We start from the raw sequence: 26,426 nt of genomic DNA, 5'->3' as shown, positions 1-26,426 counted from the left end.
CCATTGGCATTTTAAAGAATAATTTAACCCGATCATTGATCATTTTTGGGTCAAAGATCAGTAAAAGCATTTCTGGTCATTTTTTCGCTAAAAGTTGTGTTAGACCGAATATAAATATGTATATTCTGAACAATTTGATACCAAAAGGTTTATTATTAGATACCTATGCATGCACTATTATTACAGTATTAATAATTTTTGTGCAATATGAAAATCATAAATGACAAAAAAGCCGAGAGCAAAAGTAATTGACACTTAAACAGATGCATATTTTCCTGAAATTTAAATAAAAAGAGTCCAATAAGCAATACTGTAGGCCTACCTGCAAGACCTAAACCTGTATGTCTTTTCTGATACCTTAACATCCCAAAATAATTCACCAAACAGCTCACCAGATTTGGGTTTCCATACTTTTGCAGTACAGTCCTTTGAAATTGATATGAGCTTGAAAGTAAAAAAAATCAAATGAATTTGATATATAATTAGCAATGGTAGACATATACCATGTAATAAAAATTGAAGCTGAATTCAGCTCAGATGTGTGAATGAAGTAGATGGCTGGTCCATTTAGTCAAATTGGCTAACTAAACAGGAAGGTCAACAAACACACAACCATATTTATTTGGATATACAGTATGATTATATATAATTATATAAATGATTAATATATTTTATTATGACTACTGCAGTATGCTTTATCACAATAATCTAATGGTAAGAGACAATCATCACAAATGTGTAGGATTTGGTTGGCTAATTGTAAGGCGAGGAGTACATTCATTATATTGATATAATGTTTGCAGTACACCATGTATATTTAGTTCTGAAAAAAAAAAAACTGTTGAGTTTCTCGACGTTTTGATCAATATGTTCTGAGCATCCTCATTATTCTTGAATAGAATGAGGAATCATGGCAGTTGATTGACTACATGTATTTTTTTTTTACAAGAAAATTCTGTGCATGGGATGTTCACAATCTTATTGAATGCTACAGTAGATAAAACAATACTTACTCTATTACCAAATGGACTAAGCATAATTTCATCTATTTCGTTTTCATGTGCATCTATTGTTGTTTCCAATACCATATTTGGGTACTATAAAACAACAGCATAGTATATAACTGTTTCTATGACAGCACAAATTTAATTTGCATCCAATGTTTAAGTTTCTTTATTCATAATATCAATCAAGGGTTAAAAAAATTCACAGCACAATTATACGAGGCCTCGATTAAAAGAAAAGATACCAAATAAAAAACAAATTTCTAAAATTTTAAAAGCAAAATCTAAACTGGCATTAATTTAAATATATTTTTTTAAATATGATGTATAAAAAGTAAAAATTACAAGTTATCAGTAGATTAATAGCTTTGATTTGTAAATAACTATTTATTTATTATTATTATAATACATTGCTAATGCACAAAGCGCCATGAGCTCCGTATGGGTTGGGGGGGGGGGGGAAATTGGTGCTATACAAGTTTTCATTTATTATTATGGCTCGATAATCACAAACCATTTATGAGAAATATAATTTGTAATCTTTTTTGAATAAATAATACTTTTATTAGTTATGTTATCTGTTACCATACATTTCAATATCCATGTGAAGAAAGAATTTGTTACCAAGAGTAAATCTCAGGTTATAATAGAATATACACTAACAACGGTTATAAAACTTTATAACACTGATTCTTGCAATTTTATTTGTTACTTTATGCATCACGTGTCATTTCAAATTAGCCCTATCCAACGGAAAAGTGATATATAATGGTAATAATCAAAACACTCTAATACATGTTCAGCTTTTTGTAAACATTTTGAGAATTATGACAAGCGACGTTGTTGACTGATCGCGTTTAGGAAATTGTTTTGAGCTTGAGAACTGTTCTACTCCATGTGTGGTATAAAACAAATAATGAATGTTTTGTATTTATAATAGTTGAATGGAGAGAATACTCCATGAAAAATTGACTGCTCTATTTTCAACTTGGCTCCGCTTCGTTAAAAATAGAGCAGTACATTTTTCAACTCATAAAGTATTCTCACCATTCTAGTCATAAACATTCATTTTTATAATACTGTACTTACCGTCCATTTTCTGATTTTACCATCCGTACCAGTGGTGTAAATGAACATACCATGTGGATCAAAACATACAGATTTTTGATACTGATCTCCCTCACCATTAACTGACACTACTGATGTAAACCGTTTCATTTCATAGGTTAATTTTTCTTCTTCAATGTCTTGATTATTGTCCGTTTTTATAGTATCTTGCCTTTTCTCTGTGTTGACATTTGTTTCTTCTTTAGTGTTACCACCTCTTTTCCTCCTTCTTCCACCTATAGTTTTTTTAAACAAATGATTTATAAATAAAAGTAATGTAGTTCCTTTGCTAGGTCACATATTGGTTTGACAATGCCTAAAACAATGTCTGGTTAGGATGCTAGTCATGTCACCCATCACAAAATCACTCTTTCACCAAAATGTTGTAAAGATGTTGATATTATCGTCAGTCATTTTTTACCATTTTTTCCTAGCCTTATATTTATCCATTATAAATTACAAGGATTTCAATGAAATCTGTATATGGATTTATATGAATTGCTCACAATAAACGACTGTTGATGTTCTAACATGTGATGTTCAAACCAGAATACAGTGATAATACATACAGTATGATTGTATCATGCACTTCTTTATTAATAAAGTGTTATATGTACTTATACATTTTTTCTCCAATTCTCCTATTCTTTCATTTCTTTTCATTCATCACTTAAACATCTAACATATATGTGCGTCATATATAAAAAAATTTAATGTGTCCATATTTTTTACAATTTCAATTTTACGTCTTAACACTTTGACTGCCAGAGGTTTTTCGCGTTAGAAACTGCCACCGCCAGAATTCTTACTAAACTGATTGAAACTATGTATATGAACTGATTGATATTTAATTTAGACTCAAAGAATTATGATGATTTTAGCTTTTCAATTGTACCAAGAAGGTTTTTCAAATCACAATATGTAAATCGTAACAGTAAAATAAAAGTAACCCAATTTTTTAGCTTTTCGATTTTGTGCAAGAAATCCCAAATGGAAATGTCGCTCGGTGAGATCAACAACCGAAGTAAACGTTACTAATACTTACACGACATCGATAGACTTATAAAAACAAGTTATCACTATCTAAACATTTATTAAATTTTATAAATCATAAATCTTACCTCAAATCCACAAAAAGTAAAGAACAAGGCCTAAAGTTAGTCTGAATCATTGTGTGACTAGGCTAACCCTACGGTAAACTAACAATATCCATACCATTTCCAAACAAGTCTGTTGTGTGAAACTCGATAACTTTTTAAAATTCAGATAACAAACATGCCAATCCACAAAAACCTTTACAAATGATTTGGCCTAGCTAGCGCGGCTGATACATGACGTGCCATCGCTCTACGCACTGCTTGTTTGATGGGTATGTTGATGTTTCGAAGGTACCGCTTATACAGTCATTTGTAACCAGAGTAGTTCAAATAGTAAAATACACAGAAACACAGAGATCTCCGTATTTGGCGGTCAAGCGTTGCGTTTGCAAACACGGAGATCTCTGCGTTTGGCAGTCAAAATGTTAATAGGAACATAGCAAAGGATTACCATAGTCCTATCAGAGAGTTGGTAATCCTCCCGACACATCGGCTATTTTTGCTTTGTTCACCGGGGTAACCCCTACTCGTCTTGAATTTAAATAAAGAGTACACTGAACCCACGGTTTACATTCCTTATATGAGGAGACTTCCAACACCGATATTATTGGCTCTTGAGTCTTACGGTACGGTAAATGCCGCTCCTGCCTTAACCGCTTGGCCATTTTTAATGACTCGCTTGTCAAAATCTGTACTTTTAACTAAATTTTGCTAGATAGACATATAATATACAACTAGAATTTAATTTGTCACTTTGACAAATTATAGGTGATCATTTTTATAATTTTACTGAAATTAATTTTTTTTAAACACGAACGTACGTGGAAAATGTTGATGTATGCCATGCTTATAGTGCCGAGTTGTGCATATTAGATGCCATATAATGTAGAGTATATACTGTATATCTATATACAGTGTAGCATTGGTGAAATTACGGGACACACATCATGTTCTAATTTTTTGGTATGATGCCATTATCAAAATAAACTTGAAGATGACAATATCGAAAGATAATGAATTGAGCAAATAAATTGGAAGAAAATTTGGCACGTAGAAGCGCAGTGCGTGCTCTTTGATATTTGTATAGCTTATTATAGAAATGAAAAAACTACTTTTTAACTTCAACTGACCATATGATAATGTCACAACATCCGATAGGCACAATTTGAATATGAATTCATATCTATTCTCAATCCTGAGGACGATCAAAGCATATTGATCGAAACGTCAAGAAACTCAACAGTTCTTTTCAGAACTAATACACGTGGTGTACCGCAATCTTTATATCAACATTTGATTTCGCCATGCAAACCTTCAAACAATATATATTTCAGCAGCTTTCATAATAAGTTATAAAAATCAAGGTCACCTTTAATTCTGAAGAGATATTAAAATATACACTGAAGGTGAAAATACATGACCTACGTTATTCAAGTTTTTACGTGTGATAACGTCATCAAAATCAAACGCTGGTAACTCATGAGAAAGACAATTAATTGAACAAGCACATACTGAAATTTGAGCAAAAATCGGGCTCAAATAATGGAGATGTGCGCTTTTTAATGTTAAACCTACAAAAAATAATTAATTAATTAATCCTAATTTTTAAATTCAAGTGGCCATTTGATGACGTCACAACATTTTTTACGTCAAATGTTTACATGAATTTATATCTACAACTCAATGGCTTCCAGAATAAGTTAAAACAATTGGTCGTCATCGTGCATCCTGAAGCATTATTTTCATTTTAAAAATGCCTTATTTTTTTGCCATTTTCAGAACTTTTGTGCAATTAATATGCGCATTTTGTCATTTTTAATGTGCTCGTATAGCGTTATTTTAAGTCGGAACGGACTCAAATTCAGTGAATGTACTAAGGATTGTGAGCAGAATGAGATTTATACAAAACATTCATGCTCTCTTTTAAAATTTTTAGCGTGTAATTTCATGCTCATGACCTTGGAACACATAGGTTTTTTTTTTTTGCTAATATTTTTACCCTTCACCTGAAGTTTACTTATAATGAATTTTATGGAGATATGATTGATAATGTGATTTTAAAAAATGGTGTATAAATGACGTCACAGAAGAGTGATCACGCTGAAAAGCTTACTAAGATTAAGTTAAGTTAGTTGTTTGAAAGATATTATGAAATTGTTGTGATCATTGACATTTAAACTTTTTGAGATAATTGTTACAGAAAATAGTGTACAGAAAGAAAAATAATAATAATAATAATAACTAGATTTGGACTCGTCACTCGGGTTATCCACGCAAATGATGATGATGTAATAAAAAAAAAGTAAAATTTAACTCATGTGAAAATAGATCTAGGAGAAAATGGGTAACACAGCGCGACGTGCTCTATTAAATGGGATTTACTAATACAAAAGAGAAAACAAATCTATTTTTAAAATTTGAGTTGCCATATGGTGAGGTCAGAACATCCTGTAGGTACAAATTGTACATGAATTGATATCTACTCATTAGCTTCCATAATATATTAAAAAAATGAGGCAACCTGCCATCCTGAGGAGCTATAACTGATTAAAAATAGGTATATTTTTTCACAAATTTGCATTAAATTACCTATTCTTTAGCACACGATTATTATTTATGTGCGCAAAACGTGAACAATTTCAAAAAATTTGAACTGCTCAAAATGACCTGAAATGTACGCAAAATTGATTAGAAATTAATTTAATTTTTTTCAAATGCGTGTGCCCAAAATTCTGTGAAAATTAGTAATTCTCTTCGTTACGTGTTTAGAAGAGAATTTATATCTCATCGTAGTTGTACGACACGGTTTGGTATGCCGTGTGTTGTTATGCAAATGGGCTTGTGCAGGTGTAGTGGGAATAGTCAGGTGGCTTAGCGACTAAAACGTTACACGGTGGACAAAAGCACCAAATTTGGCATGAGGCTTCTTTTAGACGTACTAATTGATTTTTGCCTAGGAGCCACCCGATCAGCTTCCGATTTTCCAAGATGGCGGCCAAAATCCAAAATGGCTTCCAGTAAATTGGTATATCATATATATCTGGCTGTAAAAGTTACAAATTGACAAATAATTTACTGAATCAAAAATTTCTGAGGTCAGTAAAACCGATTGAGGAAATATTATATAAAGTGAGTTCCAAGATGGCGCCCAAAAATAAAAATTGGTAGCCATTGAAATTGAAATACATATAATCGTATACAAAGTCACAAATACTCCATTCCTAATGTATTTTAGTCTGCAAATCAGAAGGAAAGTGCAAGCATTGCATTTTATAAATTGATAAACCATGCTAGTTATAAAAACCCATGTTATCAAATTTCTAAAGTTTTTCTTTGACCTTTGACCTCAATTTGAAGATTTTAATCCAATTGAAAACAAAATAACCATATCTCCGCAACGCTTACATTAAATTAAATAATTTTAGTGTCAAATTATTAGGAAGATGCATATTAATATTCATCCTAATGGAAAAATTTGTCACAAAATGGCCGGAAGTATGATTTTTGGTATTTTTGACCTTTGACCTACATGTCATATAACTTGGTAACTAACAGTTGGAAAAACTTTAAATAGGTCTAAAATTAATCAGAAGATGGATGTTTCTATTCAGTCTAATACAAACTCTTCCAAGAAACTGACCCAGATTCTTGTTATTGACCTTTGACCTGTACTGGTAGTACACATTTCTATATCTCGAAAACTAGTGGTCATAAAAGTTTTTTTATGAGAAATTGTTAGAAAAATATATATTTATATGTTTTATAATAAAACACTTTCTATGAAAATGTAAAAGAATCCTATTTATGATAACTAAATTTGTAATTTGTTAACATCCAAAAGTATTTGTTATGTATTAAAATGTGTTATATTTGCTGATTTTAGGCAATTAACGTAAATTTATCTGAACTATGGATATTTAATGTAATATTTGTTTTCTTTAATATAGAGAAAATGTAATTATCTATCAAATAAGACCATTTAAAAAATATTCTGACAAAAACTTAATTAGTTACAGGTAAAAAAGTGTACTTTTTACTTTTGAACAGCGCCCTCAATCTTAATTTTCCCAAAAATACCACATTTTATGTGGTTTCAGAAACTGAACTGGTTATAACTATGTACCATGTCTAAAATATGTTTCAATGACCATGATTACTCCATGTTTTCCTACTTCGTTTAATACCTATATGCGATTTCTGCAACCAGAATGATATTCCAGTTTAGGCTACTGGCAGCCATGTTGGATTTTGGCTACCATGTTAATGACCCATGTCATGCAACATGTCTAAAATATGTTTCAATGAACATGAATACTTATGTTTTGATAGTTCATTTGCCTATATGTGACTTCTGCAACAAATGAAAATGTGATTTTCCAATTTATTGGCGGCCATTTTGGATTTTGGCCGCCATCTTGAAAAATAAATGACAACCAGAGTGGCTCCTAGGCAAAAATCAATTGGTAGGTCCCAACGAAGCTCCATGCCAAATTTGGCGCTTTTGTCCACCGTGTCACGATTTCCTCAAAATTTGTTGTTAAGCCACCTGACTAGAAAGGGAGTATGTTTAGTCATTCACGGTCAACACGTCACACTGTTAAGTTCTTTACACCAGTTCGCGTTTTCCTTCTCACTATCTGATTAATTTTGTGCCATTATGGATTCAGAACAGGGCGTAGTTGGAGACCAGGGTTACGTTGACATTGCTGCGTCTCCGAACTTGGACATTAACCAGATATCTGCTGTTCTTGATGCTAAGTTGAGCAAATTCAAAAGGGAGCTTGCCGAGGAGTCGTATTCCCAGCTGAGTTCAGCGGTGAAACGTGCTAGGTCAGCGCCTGCACAGTTTAAAAGGGAAGGTTGCAGGCACCAGTTCATGCACAACGAGGAATTAAAGGAGAAGATAGAAGAGGCCGTGTCTAACATTGACAACGATCAGATTGAAAAGGCGAGGGAGCTGCTCAACGAAGGTATTAGGTTTATTGACAAACGCCAAAAAATTGTCAAAATTGCCGACAAGCATGGTTGGGATACCATACAGGCATACGTGTCTGACGACCTTGCTAGCGATTCCGATGATGACAAGCGCCTGTCTAAAGTGGTACGTCAAGCGGAATTTAAACGGCGCTCTATTGGCAGCAGAGGACGTGGCAATTTTCGTTTTCAGTCCGTCACACCAAGTTCAACGGGAGCTCTCCCAGGATTTCAGGCGCCAACAGCAACCCGTGCTAACCGCAGCTACCAGGCTTGCTGGGGATGTGGCCAAGTTGGCCACATCCAGTACCAATGCCCTCAACGGGCAAGCAGGAGGAAACAAGCATTAAGCAGATAAGTATTGATGACAGTTATGATATTTTTGACAACTATTACGAATATGAGACTAGTTTAGACTCTGAATTTCCCGGAGTCACAGGCCGTTTGCGCCGCTGTAGAGATTTTTGGTTAGAACACCTTAATCCACCTTTGTTTGTGATTGATATTTTAAATAAGGGTTACGTTATTCCATTTACACGTTTTCCACCCACAGTTTTTCTGAAAAATAATCGTTCTAGTTTTAATCACCCCAAGTTTGTAGTCGAGGCCATTACAAAGTTGTTAAGTGTCGGTCAATCCTCTCACGGTTTCGGAGGGGAAGAAGTTAAGACTAGTTTTAGATCTGCGGCAAGTGAATCAATACACTTTTGTTTCGAAATTTAAGTACGAGGGTCTCGTCACTATGGCGGACATGTTTTCAAAGGGTTTTTATTTTTTCACTTTTGACCTAGAGTCCGGTTATCATATCGATATTTTTGAACCGCATCAGAAGTTTTTGGGGTTCAGCTGGAAGTTCGATAACCGTGTTCGTTACTTTACATTTTCCGTTCTCCCATTCGGATTGAATACGGCTAGTTATTGTTTTACGAAAATGCTGAGGCCGTTGATTACCAGATGGCGATCAATGGGCCATGGCGCTATTTTGTATATTGATGATGGAATTTCGGGCCACGCTGACAAAATTTCCGCTCAAGCGGCTAGTCACATTGTTCAAAAAGATTTGGCGTCGTCTGGTTTTAAAGTTAACGTAGCAAAAAGTGATTTCATTTCCAGGCAGTCGGGTGTGTGGTTGGGCATGCTTGTAGATACTATTTCCATGCAGTTTAGTCTTCCCGATAATAAGCTAGTGAAGACGCAGATTGCTATTCGAGAGTGCCTAAGTAGAAGTTCGCAACACATTCCTGTACGTGATGTCGCTCGCGTCGCTGGTTTAATCATATCCGCATCGACCGCGATCGGTCGCTTATCGTGGTTGTTCACTAGACATTTGTACAGATCAATACAATCTCGCGTTTCATGGTCGAGTAAAATTTTACTTTCAGTGGGTTCCATCAATGAGTTGCGATTCTGGCATGCTAATTTGGCGGGGGTAAACGGTCAGTCTATCAAGCCCATGGCGTGCGCAACGTCAGCAATCTATTCAGACGCAAGCGATTCAGGATTCGGCGGGTTCTCGGTACAACTGAGTGATTCGGTGTGCGCCGGGTTATGGTCTGACTCTGAGAGTAAGGAAAGTTCAACCAGCCGTGAATTAAGGGCACTTTTGTACGTACTGCGTTCATTAGGAACACAATTACGGGGCAAAAGGTTAAAATGGTATACTGATAGCCAAAACGCTTGTCGCATCATATCGGTAGGTAGTACCAACGCAAATCTGCATGATTTGAGCATTGACTTATACAATTGCGGTATGGATCTTAACATCCACATCGAGCCAGAATGGCTGCCGCGCGAATTGAACTCGCGAGCCGATCAGTTGAGTAGATTCATTGATCCAGATGATTGGTCTCTTAATCGTAGCGTTTTTTCACTTTTAGATAAACGATTTGGTCCGCACACAGTTGACAGATTCGCCTCGCACTATAACGCACAGTTGTCTTGTTTTAATTCACGTTTTTGGAATCCCGCTTGCGAGGCGGCGGATAGTTTGACACAAAACTGGGCTTGCGAAAATAATTGGGTTTGTCCGCCTGCTTCTATAGTCTTAAAAGCAGTGGAGCATATGAGGGAATGCAAAGCTTATGGAACAGTGATTGTTCCGGAGTGGTCGTCTGCACCGTTTTGGCCGGCTCTTTCACCAAAACTAGGTTTCTTAAAGACATATTTGGTAGCGCACACAGTTTTGCCTAGATTAAACGATTTGTGCATTCCAGGACGAGGACAGTGCCTCGCCTACAAACCAGAGAAACGATTATTTCAGAATGCGTTGCCTTTTAATTTACTCGCCATGAGATTTGATTTTAGAAACGCATAAATCCCATATTATATAACTATGTTTGTATGTTTTATAGGCACAACTTGATTTTTCCCGTGTTCGATGGTGAACGCATTTTTGGTTTGCGCATGTGCATAGTCATACCATCGTGGATGAGAGACATAGTTCACGACTAGTGATTGGCCTACGATAGGCCGCAGTGTAGATACGACTTATAACACTGTGGGCGAGAGATATAGTTCATGAGTAACTAGTGATTGGCCTACGATAGGCCGCAGTGTGTGGTCCACGAGCGACAATGTTGAGCCTACGAAAGGCTGTTGTGTATACGGGATAGTAATGATCATTAGCCTACGAAAGGCTACGTGTCCGAGAGGTCATTAGGCTACGTCGGCCTATCTCTATCTTTATAACCGGCAAGGGTGATTCTTTTCGGTTCGATCCGATTAAAGAGATATTTAAAGCTCAATACAATCACAGGCTTACTGAATGTTGACTGTTAGTTTCGTATGTTGATAGCCTCTTGAGAGGGGGAAATCTTTTTGTTGGTTTGTCTAGTTGAGGGTGTGCATGCATCGTGTCTTTAACCTAATTTACCTGTTTGGTTTCCTTTTTCGTTTCAGACGTGCTCAGCAGTGGGGTCTGGAGCGAGTTTGAAGCTGATAGTAACATCAGCAACAATGAGTATCTTTCAGGTCTGGTCTCTTCACTCAAAGAGTCGGTGTTGGCTTCAAAGGCCGGGTCTACTACAAGCAAATACAGCGGAGGTTGGAAGCGATGGAAGGTCTTTGCAGTTCAGTTTAAGCTGCAAGTTTTTCCGTTTAAACCTACAGAATTGGCCTTATACATCGAACACCTCAAGTTGTCTGCGTCATCAGTTTCGCCAATCAATTCTGCCATTTACAGCATACGATAGGGCTCACAACCTGGCCGGTATTTCACCCCCTACGGACAGCAATTTCTTGCTGAAGGCAGTCGCCGTATTAAGCTTGCAAAGCGCAGGTCGCCAAAGGCACCAATATCTTCAAAGGTCCTTTCAATGTTGGTCGCTGCCAAGGGTAGTTTAAGCGCTTCAGTCATCGACCTCAGGCTGCTTTTTATTTGTTTAGTGTCATTCTCTGGGATGTTACGATGTGATGAGGTAATTAATTTACGTTTGCGTGACATATCAATTTTCAAGGATCACATGGCCGTGTTCATAGCCAAAAGGAAAAACGACCAGTTTCGAGAAGGACATTCGGTCTTTATCGCCAGGTCAGGCAAGCCCACATGTCCAGTCGCCATGACTGAACGTTATATTGCCGCTCTCGGTGTTTCTTCACCATCCCATCCTTTGATTTGCGGTTTTCGTCATTCAAAAATTCACGGTCTTAAGCCCACGGCTAAGGCAATATCTTATACGACCGCTCGAGATTTGATTTTGGCTGGTCTATCACAATAGGTGGACGATCCCAAAGCTTTGGGCACCCATAGCTTGAGAGCAGGGGGAGCAACCGAGGCTGCTTCTACGGGTTCCGTCAATGAAAGATGCATCACTCGCCAAGGGGGATGGAAATCGTCTACCTCAAAGGACATGTACGTTAAGGACTCGCTTTCTAACAGGTTATCTGTGTCACAAGCTATGAAGCTCTGAATTTCTACTATTTGTATTTTTATTGGGTATTTGTTGTGTTCTACCTTGGGTTTCAAATAAAGTTTCTTTTAGTTTTACCCATAATCCAAACTTTTTCGCTCGCAACGGTTATGGTAGTTGGCGTGTGTGGCCGCATCTGCCCAGAATAAATATGTTTCAAACAGATACTTTGTTTTTGTTGGTTCTTGTATGGGGTTAACGGGGACTGAGATGAGATTTAGTAATTCTCTTCGTTACGTGTTTAGAAGAGAATTTATATCTCATCGTAGTTGTACGACACGGTTTGGTATGCCGTGTGTTGTTATGCAAATGGGCTTGTGCAGGTGTAGTGGGAAAGGGAGTATGTTTAGTCATTCGCGGTCAACACGTCACACTGTTAAGTTTTTGTTAATATTGTTATATTAGAAGTTGCCTAGTTTTGTATTATTTTTCTGTCATACCACATCATACGGTATAGGTGGCTACATTGGTAGCGAAATACCCGTTTCATGCACAGTATCGCATGGTAATATGTTATGTATTATTTCCAGTCGCTCTCGACCTTGGAGTTTTTCAATGTTATTCAACGTACTTTGCACTCGGTCGCCACCACGGGGCCGGATAGGAATTTTCAGAGATTTTTCCCAGATTCAATCATTTCCGGGGTTTTTTATTCTTTGTTTTTCGCCTATCCCAAGGTTAAGAGTGATTTAGAAAGATGTTAGGTTATTGTTAGCATACGTTTTCTTTCGGCGCATTGAATTATGCGTTCACATGTAACAGGTCTTCACTGATGTAATAATTGATTTAACAAAAGGCACTTAAGATATTTAAATTTAATTTTCATGCATATGTTATTATTTAGGCCTACATTATAAAATAGGTTCAATAGAAAGTAAAAAGATACAAGGTTATTCAATTTTAATTTTGCTTACATTCCTTGGCATCTGAAACAAAGATTGTAATTAGTTTTGTTGGTTTGTTATTTATACGATGTGCATAGGGTTACGGTAGTTGGCGTGTGTGGCCGCACCTGCTCAGAATAAATATGTTTCAAACAGATAGTTTGTTTTTGTTGGTTCTTGTATGGGGTTAACGGGGACTGAGATTTTTTACTCCACAGAAATTGATATGAATATATGATATGAATTATGATTTTATTAAGTTTCATTAAAAGATATTTATTGGTTCTAAAGTTATGATCAGTCATAGAAATTCATAAAATCGCGCATAAATTACGCTATGCGGCTCTAACATTGTCAAAAAGCTTGGCTGCACATCTACACTTTAAAGTCAATCTTTTGACAAATTCTTATTCATGGATACATTTATTATAAATTAAATAAATTTATACAAAAATTAATTATACCAAATGAAGGGACTGAAATTTGATCATGGAGAAGAAGAAAAAAAATCTATTAAAAATAAATAAAAAAATTTTACCTTTTTTTTCTAAGTCCTCATTAGATACATCTTTCTGTAATTTTGTTACTTTCTTGAGAGTAAATAGTTGACATTTTTCATCCATTCCACATGCCATCACATATCCATGTTCATTATCAACCCTGTGTTCCAAAAAAAATAAGCCATTATGTAATTGCTATCAAGCTTCTCTATTCAGGCACATGTTTGTGAAGCATGATGTGGGTTTGATTGAAAGGATCCATAGGAGACAAGTATTTTGCTTTTTAGGTAAAAAATGAATTTGTATGATTTATCTTAATATTATTCATTTATACAATTCACTTTGTTATTACTGTTTTGAAAAAAAATATTTAAAATTGTTGAGGTTTTGTATAAATTTAACAGTGCGGTCAAGCTTTCATCTTATATCCTTTCACCTTATATCCTTTCACATCTGTAAAATATAGTAACCAATAGCGCGCAACTATTCTTTCCTTCCGAGATTCCACAAGGTTTACGTATGCATGTGTGAAAACGTGTAATAAGTCGGGAGATCAAACCTGGTTACAACTTACAAATAAGGATTATTATTATTCCAGCTCGATATTTGTGCCAAAAAAGATTTGTTTAGCTAATTTTGTTATTCTTGAAATGCTGAATCAAAAAAAGTTAGATACCATTTTTTCGACCACTCCTTCAGCTGCCATTTTGTATTTCAAAATGGCCGACGTTCCACACTAAACTCACTCCCAGTCGTAGTTCGAAGTTTGACTTGAAAAATTTGTAGTTCGAGCTATTACTTAAAATTCGATTCATATAAGAAGTAGTCAAAGTTTGCAGTTCGACTTAATGAAGTCAAGCTTTTAGTCGAGTTGCACACATCTGGGTAACAAAAGCTATACATTGAGAGGTCGACCTCACCGCTACCGGCACACGTTGAATTACCATCTGAGATACAACGTCGCAGGCTTCGGAAAAGGGGCAAGGCTGGTGGGGTCAGAAAGCGACTACAACGAAGGAAATGTAAGCCTTTTATACCATCTTTAATATTTGGAAATGTAAGATCTTTGAATAACAAAGTCGATTTACTCAGAGCAAACGTCGAACACTTCAGCGATTTTAGGAATGCCAGCTTACTTGCATTCACGGAAACCCACCTGAGCGATAAGCATAGCGATCAACATATTCAAGTAGTTGGCTTTAAATCTGTTCGTGGGGATCGTACAGCCGAAGCGATTGTTGTTGGTATTCGCCCCTACTATCTTCCGAGAGAGTTCTCGCATGTTATCAATGTTATGGTATACATACCTAACAAAAAGCTTGAAAAGCCTGCTATAAATGAGATCGCAGAAATTATCGAAGGTATTGAGTGTAGTCACCCTGAGGCGCTTGTAATTATCAATGGCGATTTCAACAGATGCAAGCTCAAGAAAACAACGGCCACTTATTATCAGCATGTTACATGTAAAACGAGGGACAACGCGATTCTTGATTTATGCTACTCTAGTGTGAAGGATGCCTATATTTCGACCCCACTACCGAACTTGGGCAAATCTGATCATAATTTGATTTTACTCAGTCCTAAATATCGCCCGTTAAATAAGACATGCCAACCAAAAATTATTAATGTACGTAAATGGTCTCCTGAAGCCGAGGAAGCCCTGATAGCGGAATTTGAATCTACCGATTGGGATATTTTTACGGAGGATGAAGATTTGAACAGTATTACTTATGCAGTGAGCTCGTACATAAACTTTTGTATTGATAAATGCGTTCCAGTTAAAAAAGTGAAAATCTACCCTAACAACAAGCCATGGATCACGAAAGGCGTTAAATTACTGTTGTGTGAGAAACGTAAAGCCTTTAAGATGGGCGACTCTAATCGTATGAAAATATTGACTAGAGAGATTAAATCTGAAATAATGAAACAGAAGAACATTTATAGGAAAAAAGTTGAACATAACTTCAGGTCTAATAATATGAAACAAGTTTGGCAGGGAATGAAACTTATGAGTGGTTACACAAACGGTGGTAATACACCCACCTCGATTCCGAATGTTACTGTGCAATATGTTAATGAGTTAAATGAATTTTATAACCGTTTTAATGTTCATGATTTTAAAAAAGAAAGAGAGGCTCTATTTAGCTTGTGTCGGGTGACTGAAGATGATCCCAAATTTAGTATAAGCATTTCTGATGTACATAACGAATTCATGAAACTCAATTCATCGAAGGCTGCTGGGCCGGATAGAATCCCACCACGAGTACTTAAGGTCTGCTCTCCTCACCTTGATGGTATATTTACATTTATTTTCAATATGTGTCTTTCTTATCATGCGTTCCCGGATATTTGGAAACTTTCATGCATAATACCGGTACCTAAGAAACCTAAGATTAACAGCATGAATGATTTGAGACCCGTTGCACTCACGACTGTCGCGATGAAAATATTGGAACGTATTATTTTAAAAATTATGCAACCTTATGCTGAAAAAGTGTTAGACCCGTTGCAATTTGCTTACCGATCACTCCGTAGTACCAGTGATGCGATTTATTTTAAATTACATAAATTGTATTCACATCTAGATAATGTAAAGAAAGGCCACTCGGCACGTATTATGTATTTTGATTTTCAATCTGCGTTTAATACCATACAACCCCATATCTTAGCAGACAAAATGTTGAATATGGAGTTTCCCCGTCCGATTGTTCGTTTAGTTTTAAATTTCATTTGTGATAGAAAACAATTTGTTAATATTAATGGTGTTAAGTCAGAAATCGTAACCTCTGACACCGGTGTTCCTCAGGGTACTGTCAACGCACCTAAATTATATTCCTTGTATACGGCGGATTACAGATCTTTAAATGATGAGCTTTGCCCCGTTGTTAAATTCGCTGATGACACTAGTACTATTGGTCTCATAGTTTCAAACAATGATGAAAATTATCGTAGCGAAATACAAAGATTTGTTAAATTTTGTGACGATAATTATCTCCAAATAAATGCATCAAAAACAAAGGAGATGATCATTGATTTTAGGACTAAACATAAATTTAATTTTCAACCAATCACTATCAAAGGTAAAGAAATTGAAATTGTTGACCAGTACAAGTATCTAGGAATTGTTTTCAATGATAAACTGAGTTGGGGAGACCATATAGACTTCATCAGCAAAAAATTAAGTCCCAGAATGTATTGTATGAGAACTTTATATAAATTTAACTCCTGTGATTTGATGTTACTTTCGTTCTATAGATCCGTTATATGTAGTGTTTGGACGTATTGCCTCTCCTGTTGGGCTGGTAATGTTACCGGAGGGAATAAAGGACGCCTTGAAACTTTCATCCGTCGGGCTGGTAAAATGATTGGTCTGGAACTGCCTTCCTTTACCGATGTGCACCTAGAACACCTCCAGAAAGATTTCGAACGCATTGAGTTGGATGCCTCTCATCCTCTCCACAAAGTGATAATAGACCAACTTAATCCAAGTGGTAGATTGAGGCTCCTCGGTGTGAAAACAAATCGATTTGCTAAATCCTTTATTCCCTCCGGTATCATCCAGTACAACAGGAAGTCAAGAAGATAATTTTATATTGTAATTTTTTAGATGTTTTTATATGAATGGTTTTATGCTATATTTGTTTTTATAGTGTTTTCTTTGTTAATATGACGAGCAATGAATTTCCTTTTTGAGGATCAATAAAAGTTATCTTATCTTATCTTATCTTATCTTGGCCAATGACAAGAGAGTATTTGAGGGAGAAGACGAAATTTTGCGCATTGATATCACTTTCCATTTTCTTACAAAACTGTTTACGCATCAGGACTATATACATGCAAAATAATTTTAATCGTTAATTATTAATTTAATTAATTTAACAGTGAAGTACTTTTGATTAACAACAAACAAAATCTTCAAAATATATTTAGGAACCATGGCGGTACGGTAACTTTAATTTTTTCTAGGCCTCCATCAAAGTATGATCGCGACGAACCACGCACTTCATAGCGTGACAAGAAAACGCTAGGCCCCCTAAACATTCCATCGCATGGTGAATTTCCGCATCTCCCCATTGTCGCTATGGCGTGACGTAGTTCAAGTCGGACTTGCGCGAAGAAAATAATGTACTTTGTATACGGTTGTAAATAAAGATGATTTTCATTATTATAACATATACCAATGTATATTTATTTAAGCTAATATAAAAATAGATATTTCATTCTTCAATATCTGGCCAATATAACAACTCAATGACTGTTACATTTTTTATAAACCTTGTTTAAATACCATTTAGTCGACCATTTAGCCTGCCCCCTCGAGGACTAAAAAAATCGATCAAAATCCGTCTCGATTTAGTCGAGGTTGGCCTGATTTAGTTAGGCGATTCAGTTGAAGTTCGGTTTATGAATTAAAATGACGTCATTTTTAAAGTTTTAGCTCGAACTACAACTAAAGTTTGGTTTAAGAATACGGGCGTTAGTCATCCATGGTATCATTGGAAAGGGAATGTGATACTGATCATTTTATTTCATTACACCCATATCAATAAACGCATAGTTTTATAGCACAATAAAACAAATCATGTGACCAATAAAGGTCAAAAGGTCAACATGCAATTTCACCAAATACTGTACTGTTGGTATCGTTGGATAGCTTTTTTTATTCTGAATAAAGGTTAATAATGTTTGTTGATTTTCTTTCTACTTTGTCATAATTGTCCAGTTATATTATATGTTTATTTTCAATTCAATTCAATTCAATTTCTTTTTATTTCGGAAATATCATCCATATTAAAAAACTTATAAACAGAAAAAGAAAAATCGTATATAGAATGTTTCTCCATCTACAATCATTTTGGAGTTATGGAGCATATGTTTGCAAACACAAGGATGTTACCACTATTCAACATACGTTGCATGAAACCATAGGCAGATTTTCGCATTACTCATTAAAGGCAGGGACACCATGTTCAACAAACATTGCACTGGCACTACTACTTCTAGAGACATTAAGTATACGGTGCAGAGCATTATTGTAGAAGAAGAGATCTAATAGTCTTCATACGATAGTTATACCAAAGGGCTACACAATACATATTAATACAGTAAGATCTAAAGAGACAACATTTAACATTGGTAGAGCATTTCATAAATTTGCGATTGAGTGAGTTGCTTCTAATACACAAAGATCTGTACTGACTTTGAATGTCGGCCTCATTACTGCAATCACATATAAGAGTACCTTTCTCAACATAAACAAGTTTTTTACCAAAAAGTTTAGTAATAGAATTACCTTCAAGTTTGCAAGTACGAGGACAGAAATGCATACAAAAAGATTTCTTATCATTAAATAAAACATCATTCTTAAGCTAGTTCGTATCATCGGTAGGTATTTTCCGATGACGTGCGCCCTCTGTGGTGTTAAGAAGTCTTCTCCGGGGGGCCCCGGGTTCTTTCTGTTGGTGTAGAAGGTCATCATAGAGGCCATTTGGATCAGAAGAAAGAAACACACCATGAATAGAGACGTAGGAGCATACGAGCTGTCACATATCTATGATGACCTTCTACACCAACAGAGAGAACCCGGAGAAACTTCTTAACACCACAGAGGGCGCACGTCATCGGAGAATGCTTACCGATGATACGAACTAGCTTCGGCTAGCTCATTCACCTGACGATTACCGGCGATGAAAGGTTGAAACTGTAGTGGTATGTAACAATACTTTTTTTGGTTTAGAAAAAAAGAAACTTCAAAAAAAAAAAAATAATAATTTGATACTTCAAGCTGCAATGTGTTTCAATTGGAAATGTAATTTAATATCACAATCAGTTACTTTGCCGATTAAAGCATGAGATCACACATGGCAAAAAACACAGGAAAAGACAATTCAATGAAAATCAAACAGATTCGTTTTAAATTAAAAACACATAGTTATTGTTTCGTAATAATGACAGGCCTTTTTGTCTTGTTGATAAAACGTCATTCCAGAGGTTCAAAATAAAAGCCCATAAACAGTTCACCAGAAAAATGAATTACTCAATGCCGTAACAGTTGAGTGAGTGAATGCTGTCCTATCATTACTAAATTAACAGCGTTTTGTCCAAATTTCGTCTGCAGAAAAACTGCATGGGTATGGTACATGTTTTCTGGATGGTACTGTACCTGTATCTGTGTTGGTAAACAAAATTGCTGGTGTAAATTGGTTCTTTTTCATAGCTAGTTGGCTACCACTTCTAATGAGCTAATCAAATGGTTGAGCATTTAAGGCAGGGAAGTTTACCGCAAGGGTTCTAGGATGACTCATTCATCTAGTGATGAAAAAGTCTTCTCGTTTAAGGACTATAAACCGTAGGTCCAGTGTATACGGTTTGCCTGTGTGGACTTTAAAAAACCCAGTTCATCATTTGAGACGAGTAGGGGTTACACCGGTGAACTGGTTCATAAAAAAATCCCCGTGTCAGAGGGATTACCACCTACCTGATAGGACAGTGATTAATTCACTATTGCTAATCCTTGGCCATGTCCCTGAAGACTAAAAACAAATAAAATAAGCATTGTACAAATAATATTTTAAATTATATGTATCACCCATACCTGACTGCTGCGTTGATTATAGCACTTCGATTTTCAATTAAATCTGTATCATAAGAAAACAAACTTTCTGCTCTAACTTTACTCTTAGGTCCTGATCGCTTCAATTCAAATATTTCCTGGAGAAAAAAAAGAAGCCAACAAAAATTGGTAATAAATAAATGTTGAAAATATTATACAAATAAGTGGTGGTACAAATCAATTTCAAAATTCGTCCCCAAGTCGTTCGTCTCCAAGTCGTTCATCATTAAGTAGTTCGTCCTCAAGTTGTTCGTTCTCAAGTCGTTCGTCCTCAAGTTGTTCGTCATTAGGTGATCGTCGCAAAGTCATTCATCGTCATGCACCTATGATTGCACTACAGACTTTGTTTACCGATTGACGATTACATTATTGATAGGGTAGCAGTTGTACTGCATTTATATATGCAAAAACAATTGGGTGCCCATGATTATTGACTAGCGAGACAGATCAGCACGTTAGTAACGTTATGGAATCTTGTTATAATGATCTCAATTTCTCGTTTGTTTCAAATTTTATTTCGTTTCACATACAAACAAAACAAAACTTATCAATAATGAAGTAGAACATAATATGTACATGGTTCAAGTTAATTGGTTCACTAATTGTTTCTAAAACAATTATACTTTATAACTCCCTAACAATTAAAATCGATGATTTTAATTACATAAATAAGTTACATAAATTTTAAGTATGAGTTTAATGTTGGAGTTTAATGTCAATAGTTAAAAGATTGGGCATGATAAAGAGCATAGTATTAATAATGTAGATTCACTGTTTGCTAAAGTTGATTGGAGTAAAGAACCAGAATGATGTAATTATTGTAACCTTACAGAAAAGTTGTTGAAAAATATATATGATTGATACTCCCACTTAAAGATGTATTGTCCCTTGAAACACAAAAAAATGAAGGTCAGAATATTCTAAATTAAAATTGGCCATATCAAAGTAATATTAAAGTTATTCACTTTCAGTCGAAAATTCGAGCCAAAAACAACAGGTTTACGTAATTAACAGCTAAATTAATTTGATTACATTTCGTCTGGAAAATCGTCGCGAGCGAAAGTAAACAAAGATTTCAAACCATGATTATACATTATGCATGATGCTAATTAGGATTGTTTACAACTCGTCACGGTTGAGAAGGTGTTTTCACCGAAATCGCGAGGAAGTTTTATGATTATGCATACAGAGTAGCCAAATAAGCGCGTTGCATTATGAGATATGTTTTGATCGAAAACTGTGACTGGAAGTCAAAGTTATTTTTTGAACCAAAAAACGTCTGTATTTCAGTTAAATTATTTTTTTTCCAACTAATTTTTGGTGAAAGTTAATAACTATTATGATACTTCAAAATGACCCACTTTTTTTCGAAATCTTTTATTTTTTATTTTTTTGGAATTTGACAAAGGGACAATACATCTTTAATATCATGCACCGGATGTAATGGGTGCTCGCATAGGAAAGGTATAGATAATTTATATACAGTAATGATATTGTTTTTGCTTTATCAAGTGCCTCCAAAATGTGTTTTAAAAATAAGAAAATAAAAAATGGGACCCACATTCCAGGGTGGAATGAAAATGTTGCAGAATAGTAATACCATAAAGTGGCCAGAGAAGCATTTCTTCTATTGGCAAGCCTAAATCTGGTTCATTATTTGAGGCGATGCGTGTGACAAGATCATAATTTAATGATATTACACAAGTGTAAATCAGAAGAAGAAGAACAGCATAGGGCTGATTCTATGGCTTAGTCTTTATCAAATATTGACTATGCTGATTTCTGGAAAAAGTGTTCATAATGATAGTAATAAGGATTATGTTCAAAGTATACTTGTTAATTGTAATGAAGATTGTGGTTGTGACTCAGGTAAATTTCTAACAGGTAGCGGTCATTATTAAAGATTTATCTAGTGGTAAATCCCCGGGAAATGATATGTTGAGCTCCGAAAACTTAAAGTACGCTAGCAAGAGCCTAACGGTTCTGCTGTCCTTATGTTTTAATTTAATGATTCGTCATGGCCATGTGTCTGCCGAGTTATGTTGTAATTGTTCCGATTTTAAAATCTAAATCAGGTGATATTACGAGTAAAAGCAATTATTAGCCTATATCTTTAGCTAGTGTAGTATCTAAGTGTACTAGAATCTGTATTAATTCAATTATCCGGAGATAGCCTTAAGTCATCTGACCATACATGTATATAAAACAAGTTGCTGAATTTTATACGTGGCAAAATAGCCCTGTATATGCTTGCTTTCTTGATGCCTCTATCGCATATGACCGAGTAAATCACTGACTCTTTTTAAAAAATTGTTAAACAGAAAGATGCCAACTGCAATAGTAAAATTGTTATCGTGTTGGTACTCACAGCAACAGTTTTGTATTAAATGGGGAAGATCCATCTCCCGATGGATCTATGTAAGAAACGGAGTGCGACAGGGTGGAATCATGTCTCCATTTCTGTATAATGTTTACATAGATGATCTGAATGTAACACTCTGTTACGGGTGTAGAACAAATATTGTCCTAAATAATTTAAGTTATGCTGATACAGAATACAGAAATTTATTGGTCCAAAAGGAAATTTGTTTCGTTAACAAGCTCTCAAACAATTAATTAAAAATATATAAAAAGTCATGAATACAAAAATACAAGATCTTATAAAAATACGAATAACCATCAAAATAAACAAAAATATAAAAATACTATATCGTAACATATAAAATATATAAAAAAATATATATTAGCAGTATTATATACAGTTAAAAACAAATTACATATTCAATCTATCTATTAATAGTTGCGTTATATAAACATGACATGACTATTATGGCTCCATCTTTTTATGGGTTAAAAAATATGGTTAAAATATGTGAGCAGTATGGTCTAGAACATGATGTTATATATAACGCAAAAAAATCTGTCTGTATGGTTTTTTCTCCAAAGAAGAAACATGGTGAAGTGGTATCAAATGTTATGCTAAATAATGATTATCTCAATGAAGTGACTTACCTAGGACATATTTTTCGTAATAATTTAGATGATTCTAATGACATTAATTGCCAGTATCGAGCTCTTTGCATTTAAGGTAACACTCTTAGTAGACGTTTTAGTAGATGTAATGAGAATGTTAAATATAATTTGTTCAGGTTGTTTTGTACTAATATGTACTGTTGTATGTTATGGTGTAACCACACTGTAAAAACTATTAAATCTCTGGAGGTGTACAACAACTCATTGAGAATGTTGCTAGGCTTACCAAGCACTGTAGTGCTAGTAACATGTTTGCCACGAGGAGAATTCTTTTTTACGAGCATGTACGCAAGTGCGTCTATGGTTTTAGATTAAGAGTTGTGAATATTGTTGAAAATGATCTGGTTAGGTGTACTATGAACTATTTATTACGATATTCAAATCTCTACACTAAGTGGGAAAAAATCCTATTTTAGTAGCATATTGTGATTGCAGATTTCAACGATTTTTTAACGTTGATTACTATTTTCCTGCAAAATCGTTGAATTCCGTCAATTCAACGCAACTCGTCGTAACGTTATCGAGATATAAGAACCACACATTTTTAACATTAATAATTCCGGGAGAAAATATATGTTTTACAGGTTAAAAATTCAAGAGACTCCCGGACGATCCGGGAGACTTGGGAGGCCTGTATTCAAGTGTAAAGACTTTTGGCACACTTTGAACAAATTCAGTAAAATGATGATACACAGTTTGTTTAGGCGATAAAAATTTTGGCAGATGTTTCCTCTATAACAGCTACATGTTTTTGCTGACCGGGGATTTCCCTTTATATAAAAAAAAAAACATGCATTTATACAACGCAACATTGACATATGATGATCGTTTTCCATTTATTTTTTTATTAAATAATTTAGTGAAACGATCATACACGTTGGTTTAACTTATTCCCCCCCCCCCCCCCCGATAAGCGCTTAAATCGCTCATGAGGTTAAAAATCAAGGTCATTGTAAACAAATTGTCAACAAATAAATCAAATTTACATGCGCAGTTTGATGTGCATGAATCATGAAAAAATTATACAAAATACTATATAAATTATAAAAATATGCTTCTAAATATATAAAAACAATTGTTGAAGTGAGTTTGAGTTTTTCGAAGCACGCTGTTCGAAACGCGACAGGCGTGTTGAATGAATCTAGCTAGGCCTAAACATAGAATGTAAACTCGTCTAAAATCCATCTTTATCTGTAAATTGTAATTAATAGGCCCTAGGTTTTGAAGCTTGCACAGCATACAATCAATTTATAATAAATACAGATTATTTATCAGTTACTTACAGTGTCTAAATCGTCATATTTCAAATGTGACTTTTCTACCGGAGAAAAGCTGTGGCCATGTTGTTTACCTTTTTGTTGATGTGATTTCGATCCAAGTCGGCCCTAAACCGTCTCGGCCAAAGTCAAGTCGGCCCCAAGTCAAGTCGGCCCCAAGTCAACTCGGCCTCAAGTCAACTCGGCCTCAAGTCAACTCAACCTCACGTCAACTCGGCCAAAAAATAATCGGTCAACTCGGCCCCGTTAAAGTATGGAATGCAAAAGGTGCAAAGGAAGGGGATTGATAAAATAATATTTCTTTATATTTTTTTACCTATGAATAATTCTGACTTTTAATGAATATTAATATTTAGACAATAATACATTTAGCAAAAAAAATAAGAAGGATTTCACCAACTTTCCTTTATTTACGTTTAATAAAAATTCAAATTGCACAAATTGTTCAAATTGCGCATAACAAACAATTGATTAATAAGCTAGCATTCATACTATTATTAATGATTACAATATGAACATTTGGATAATAAATAGGAACACATTGTAGGCCCAATAATAATGATGATGAACGTACGTGGGCGTGTATGTTCGTTCGTGCGTCAAAATTCAATAAACATGTCCGATATGCGAGGACATTTATTAGGTGTAATAAGATTGTTTGGTTGAATCATTGAGGTATAATGTTAACTCCATGGTTGAATCACGCGTAGATTTCTTCAGTGTATGCATTTTATTAGGCGACAACATCTTAAACCAATTCGTAGCTGCGCCTCCCTGCACCTTTGGCAGCTATTTCGATATCTACAACTGCTACGTGTTTTCGCTGACCGGGGGATTCCCCTTTTTTAAAAACGCAAATCATGGACAAAAACAATATGTACGATCATTTTTCTATGACCAAACGGTGGAACCATGGAGCTATTTTTAGCTCCATGGTGGAACGTAGGCCTACGTCTTCGATTTACTAAAATGTGGTACCTGCACGTGTTTTTGTAACACGCGGGTACTTCTATTCATATCGGCAATGAGATGATTTTTTTGTATGAGTATTTTTCTTATTTCTTAATTTTTTTTAAAGAGTGGATAGTAATAATCATAATAATATTAAGCACTTTTTGCGTTCCATACTTTATTGTGGCCGAGTTGACCGATTAGTTTTTGGCCGAGTTGACGTGAGGCCGAGTTGACTTGAGGCCGAGTTGACTTGGGGCCGACTTGACGTGGGGCCGACTTGACTTTGGCCGAGACGGTTTGGGGCCGACTTGACCTGCACCCGTTGATGTAATATGAACGGGAACCCCGATATGTCAGATGCATTAAACTGGGTACGGGCCAGCCCAAGATGGGTACGAGTAGGCCCTAAGTAAGCCAAACTTTAGGTACCAGTTGGCATGGGTACGGGTTGACCTGTATCCCTAGCTAGCTAGGCTAACACACAGGTGTAGGCCTAGGCCTACCGCCACGTCGACAAAATCATACTTGTCATTAAAAATAGGCCTAGGCTAGGCCTAGGAAAAATTAAAACTTACAATTCCGTTTGGAACTCCTGTCCTTGCTTGTCCACCACCTCCGGCGACAACAAACCGCACCTCATCAAGACATCTTATAACATAAGGAGGAAAATCTATAAACGCTAGCTGTGCTGCCATTTCTCTACACTACTAACTGTGGGCTCCCCCAGATCGAGTGGGATCCAGATGTAGATTTCGATCCAAGTCGGCCATAAACCGTCTCGGCCAAAGTCAAGTCGGCCCCAAGTCAAGTCGGCCCCAAGTCAAGTCGGCCCCAAGTCAAGTCGGCCCCAAGTCAAGTCGGCCCCAAGTCAAGTCGGCCCAAGTCAAGTCGGCCCCAAGTCAAGTCGGCCCCAAGTCAACTCGTCCTCAAGTCAACTCGGCCTCACGTCAACTCGTCCAAAAAATAATCGGTCAACTCGGCCCCGTTCAAGTATGGAACGCAAAAAGTGCAAAGGAAGGGGATTGATATTCTTCACATTTTTTTACCTATGAATAATTCTCACTTTTGATGAATA

General features: G+C 35.6%; 1 protein-coding gene and 1 pseudogene across 1 annotated transcript in view; one reads left to right on the top strand and one right to left on the bottom strand.

Moving 5' to 3' along the window:
* Positions 1-26,101, bottom strand: part of LOC144845555 (guanine nucleotide-exchange factor SEC12-like) — a 32,532-nt gene extending 6,431 nt beyond the window's left edge. Inside the window, exons 1-6 of the mRNA XM_078702969.1 lie at positions 25,927-26,101; positions 20,070-20,185; positions 13,513-13,634; positions 2,094-2,347; positions 1,014-1,097; positions 323-444 (exon numbers count right to left, since the gene is read on the bottom strand). Coding sequence (XP_078559095.1) covers positions 323-444; positions 1,014-1,097; positions 2,094-2,347; positions 13,513-13,634; positions 20,070-20,185; positions 25,927-26,046 — 818 coding nt within the window. The 5' untranslated portion in view covers positions 26,047-26,101. The remainder of the gene's footprint in view (positions 1-322; positions 445-1,013; positions 1,098-2,093; positions 2,348-13,512; positions 13,635-20,069; positions 20,186-25,926) is intronic.
* On the top strand, positions 11,050-12,184 carry LOC144844893 (uncharacterized; annotated as a pseudogene).
* Positions 26,102-26,426: the final 325 nt, after the last annotated feature.

This window comes from Antedon bifida, chromosome 6 (assembly GCF_963402885.1).
Source record: "Antedon bifida chromosome 6, ecAntBifi1.1, whole genome shotgun sequence".
Taxonomy (NCBI): domain Eukaryota; kingdom Metazoa; phylum Echinodermata; class Crinoidea; order Comatulida; family Antedonidae; genus Antedon; species Antedon bifida.
The sequence above is the reverse complement of the archived record's forward strand: the minus strand, read 5'-3'. Positions and strand labels throughout refer to the sequence as shown.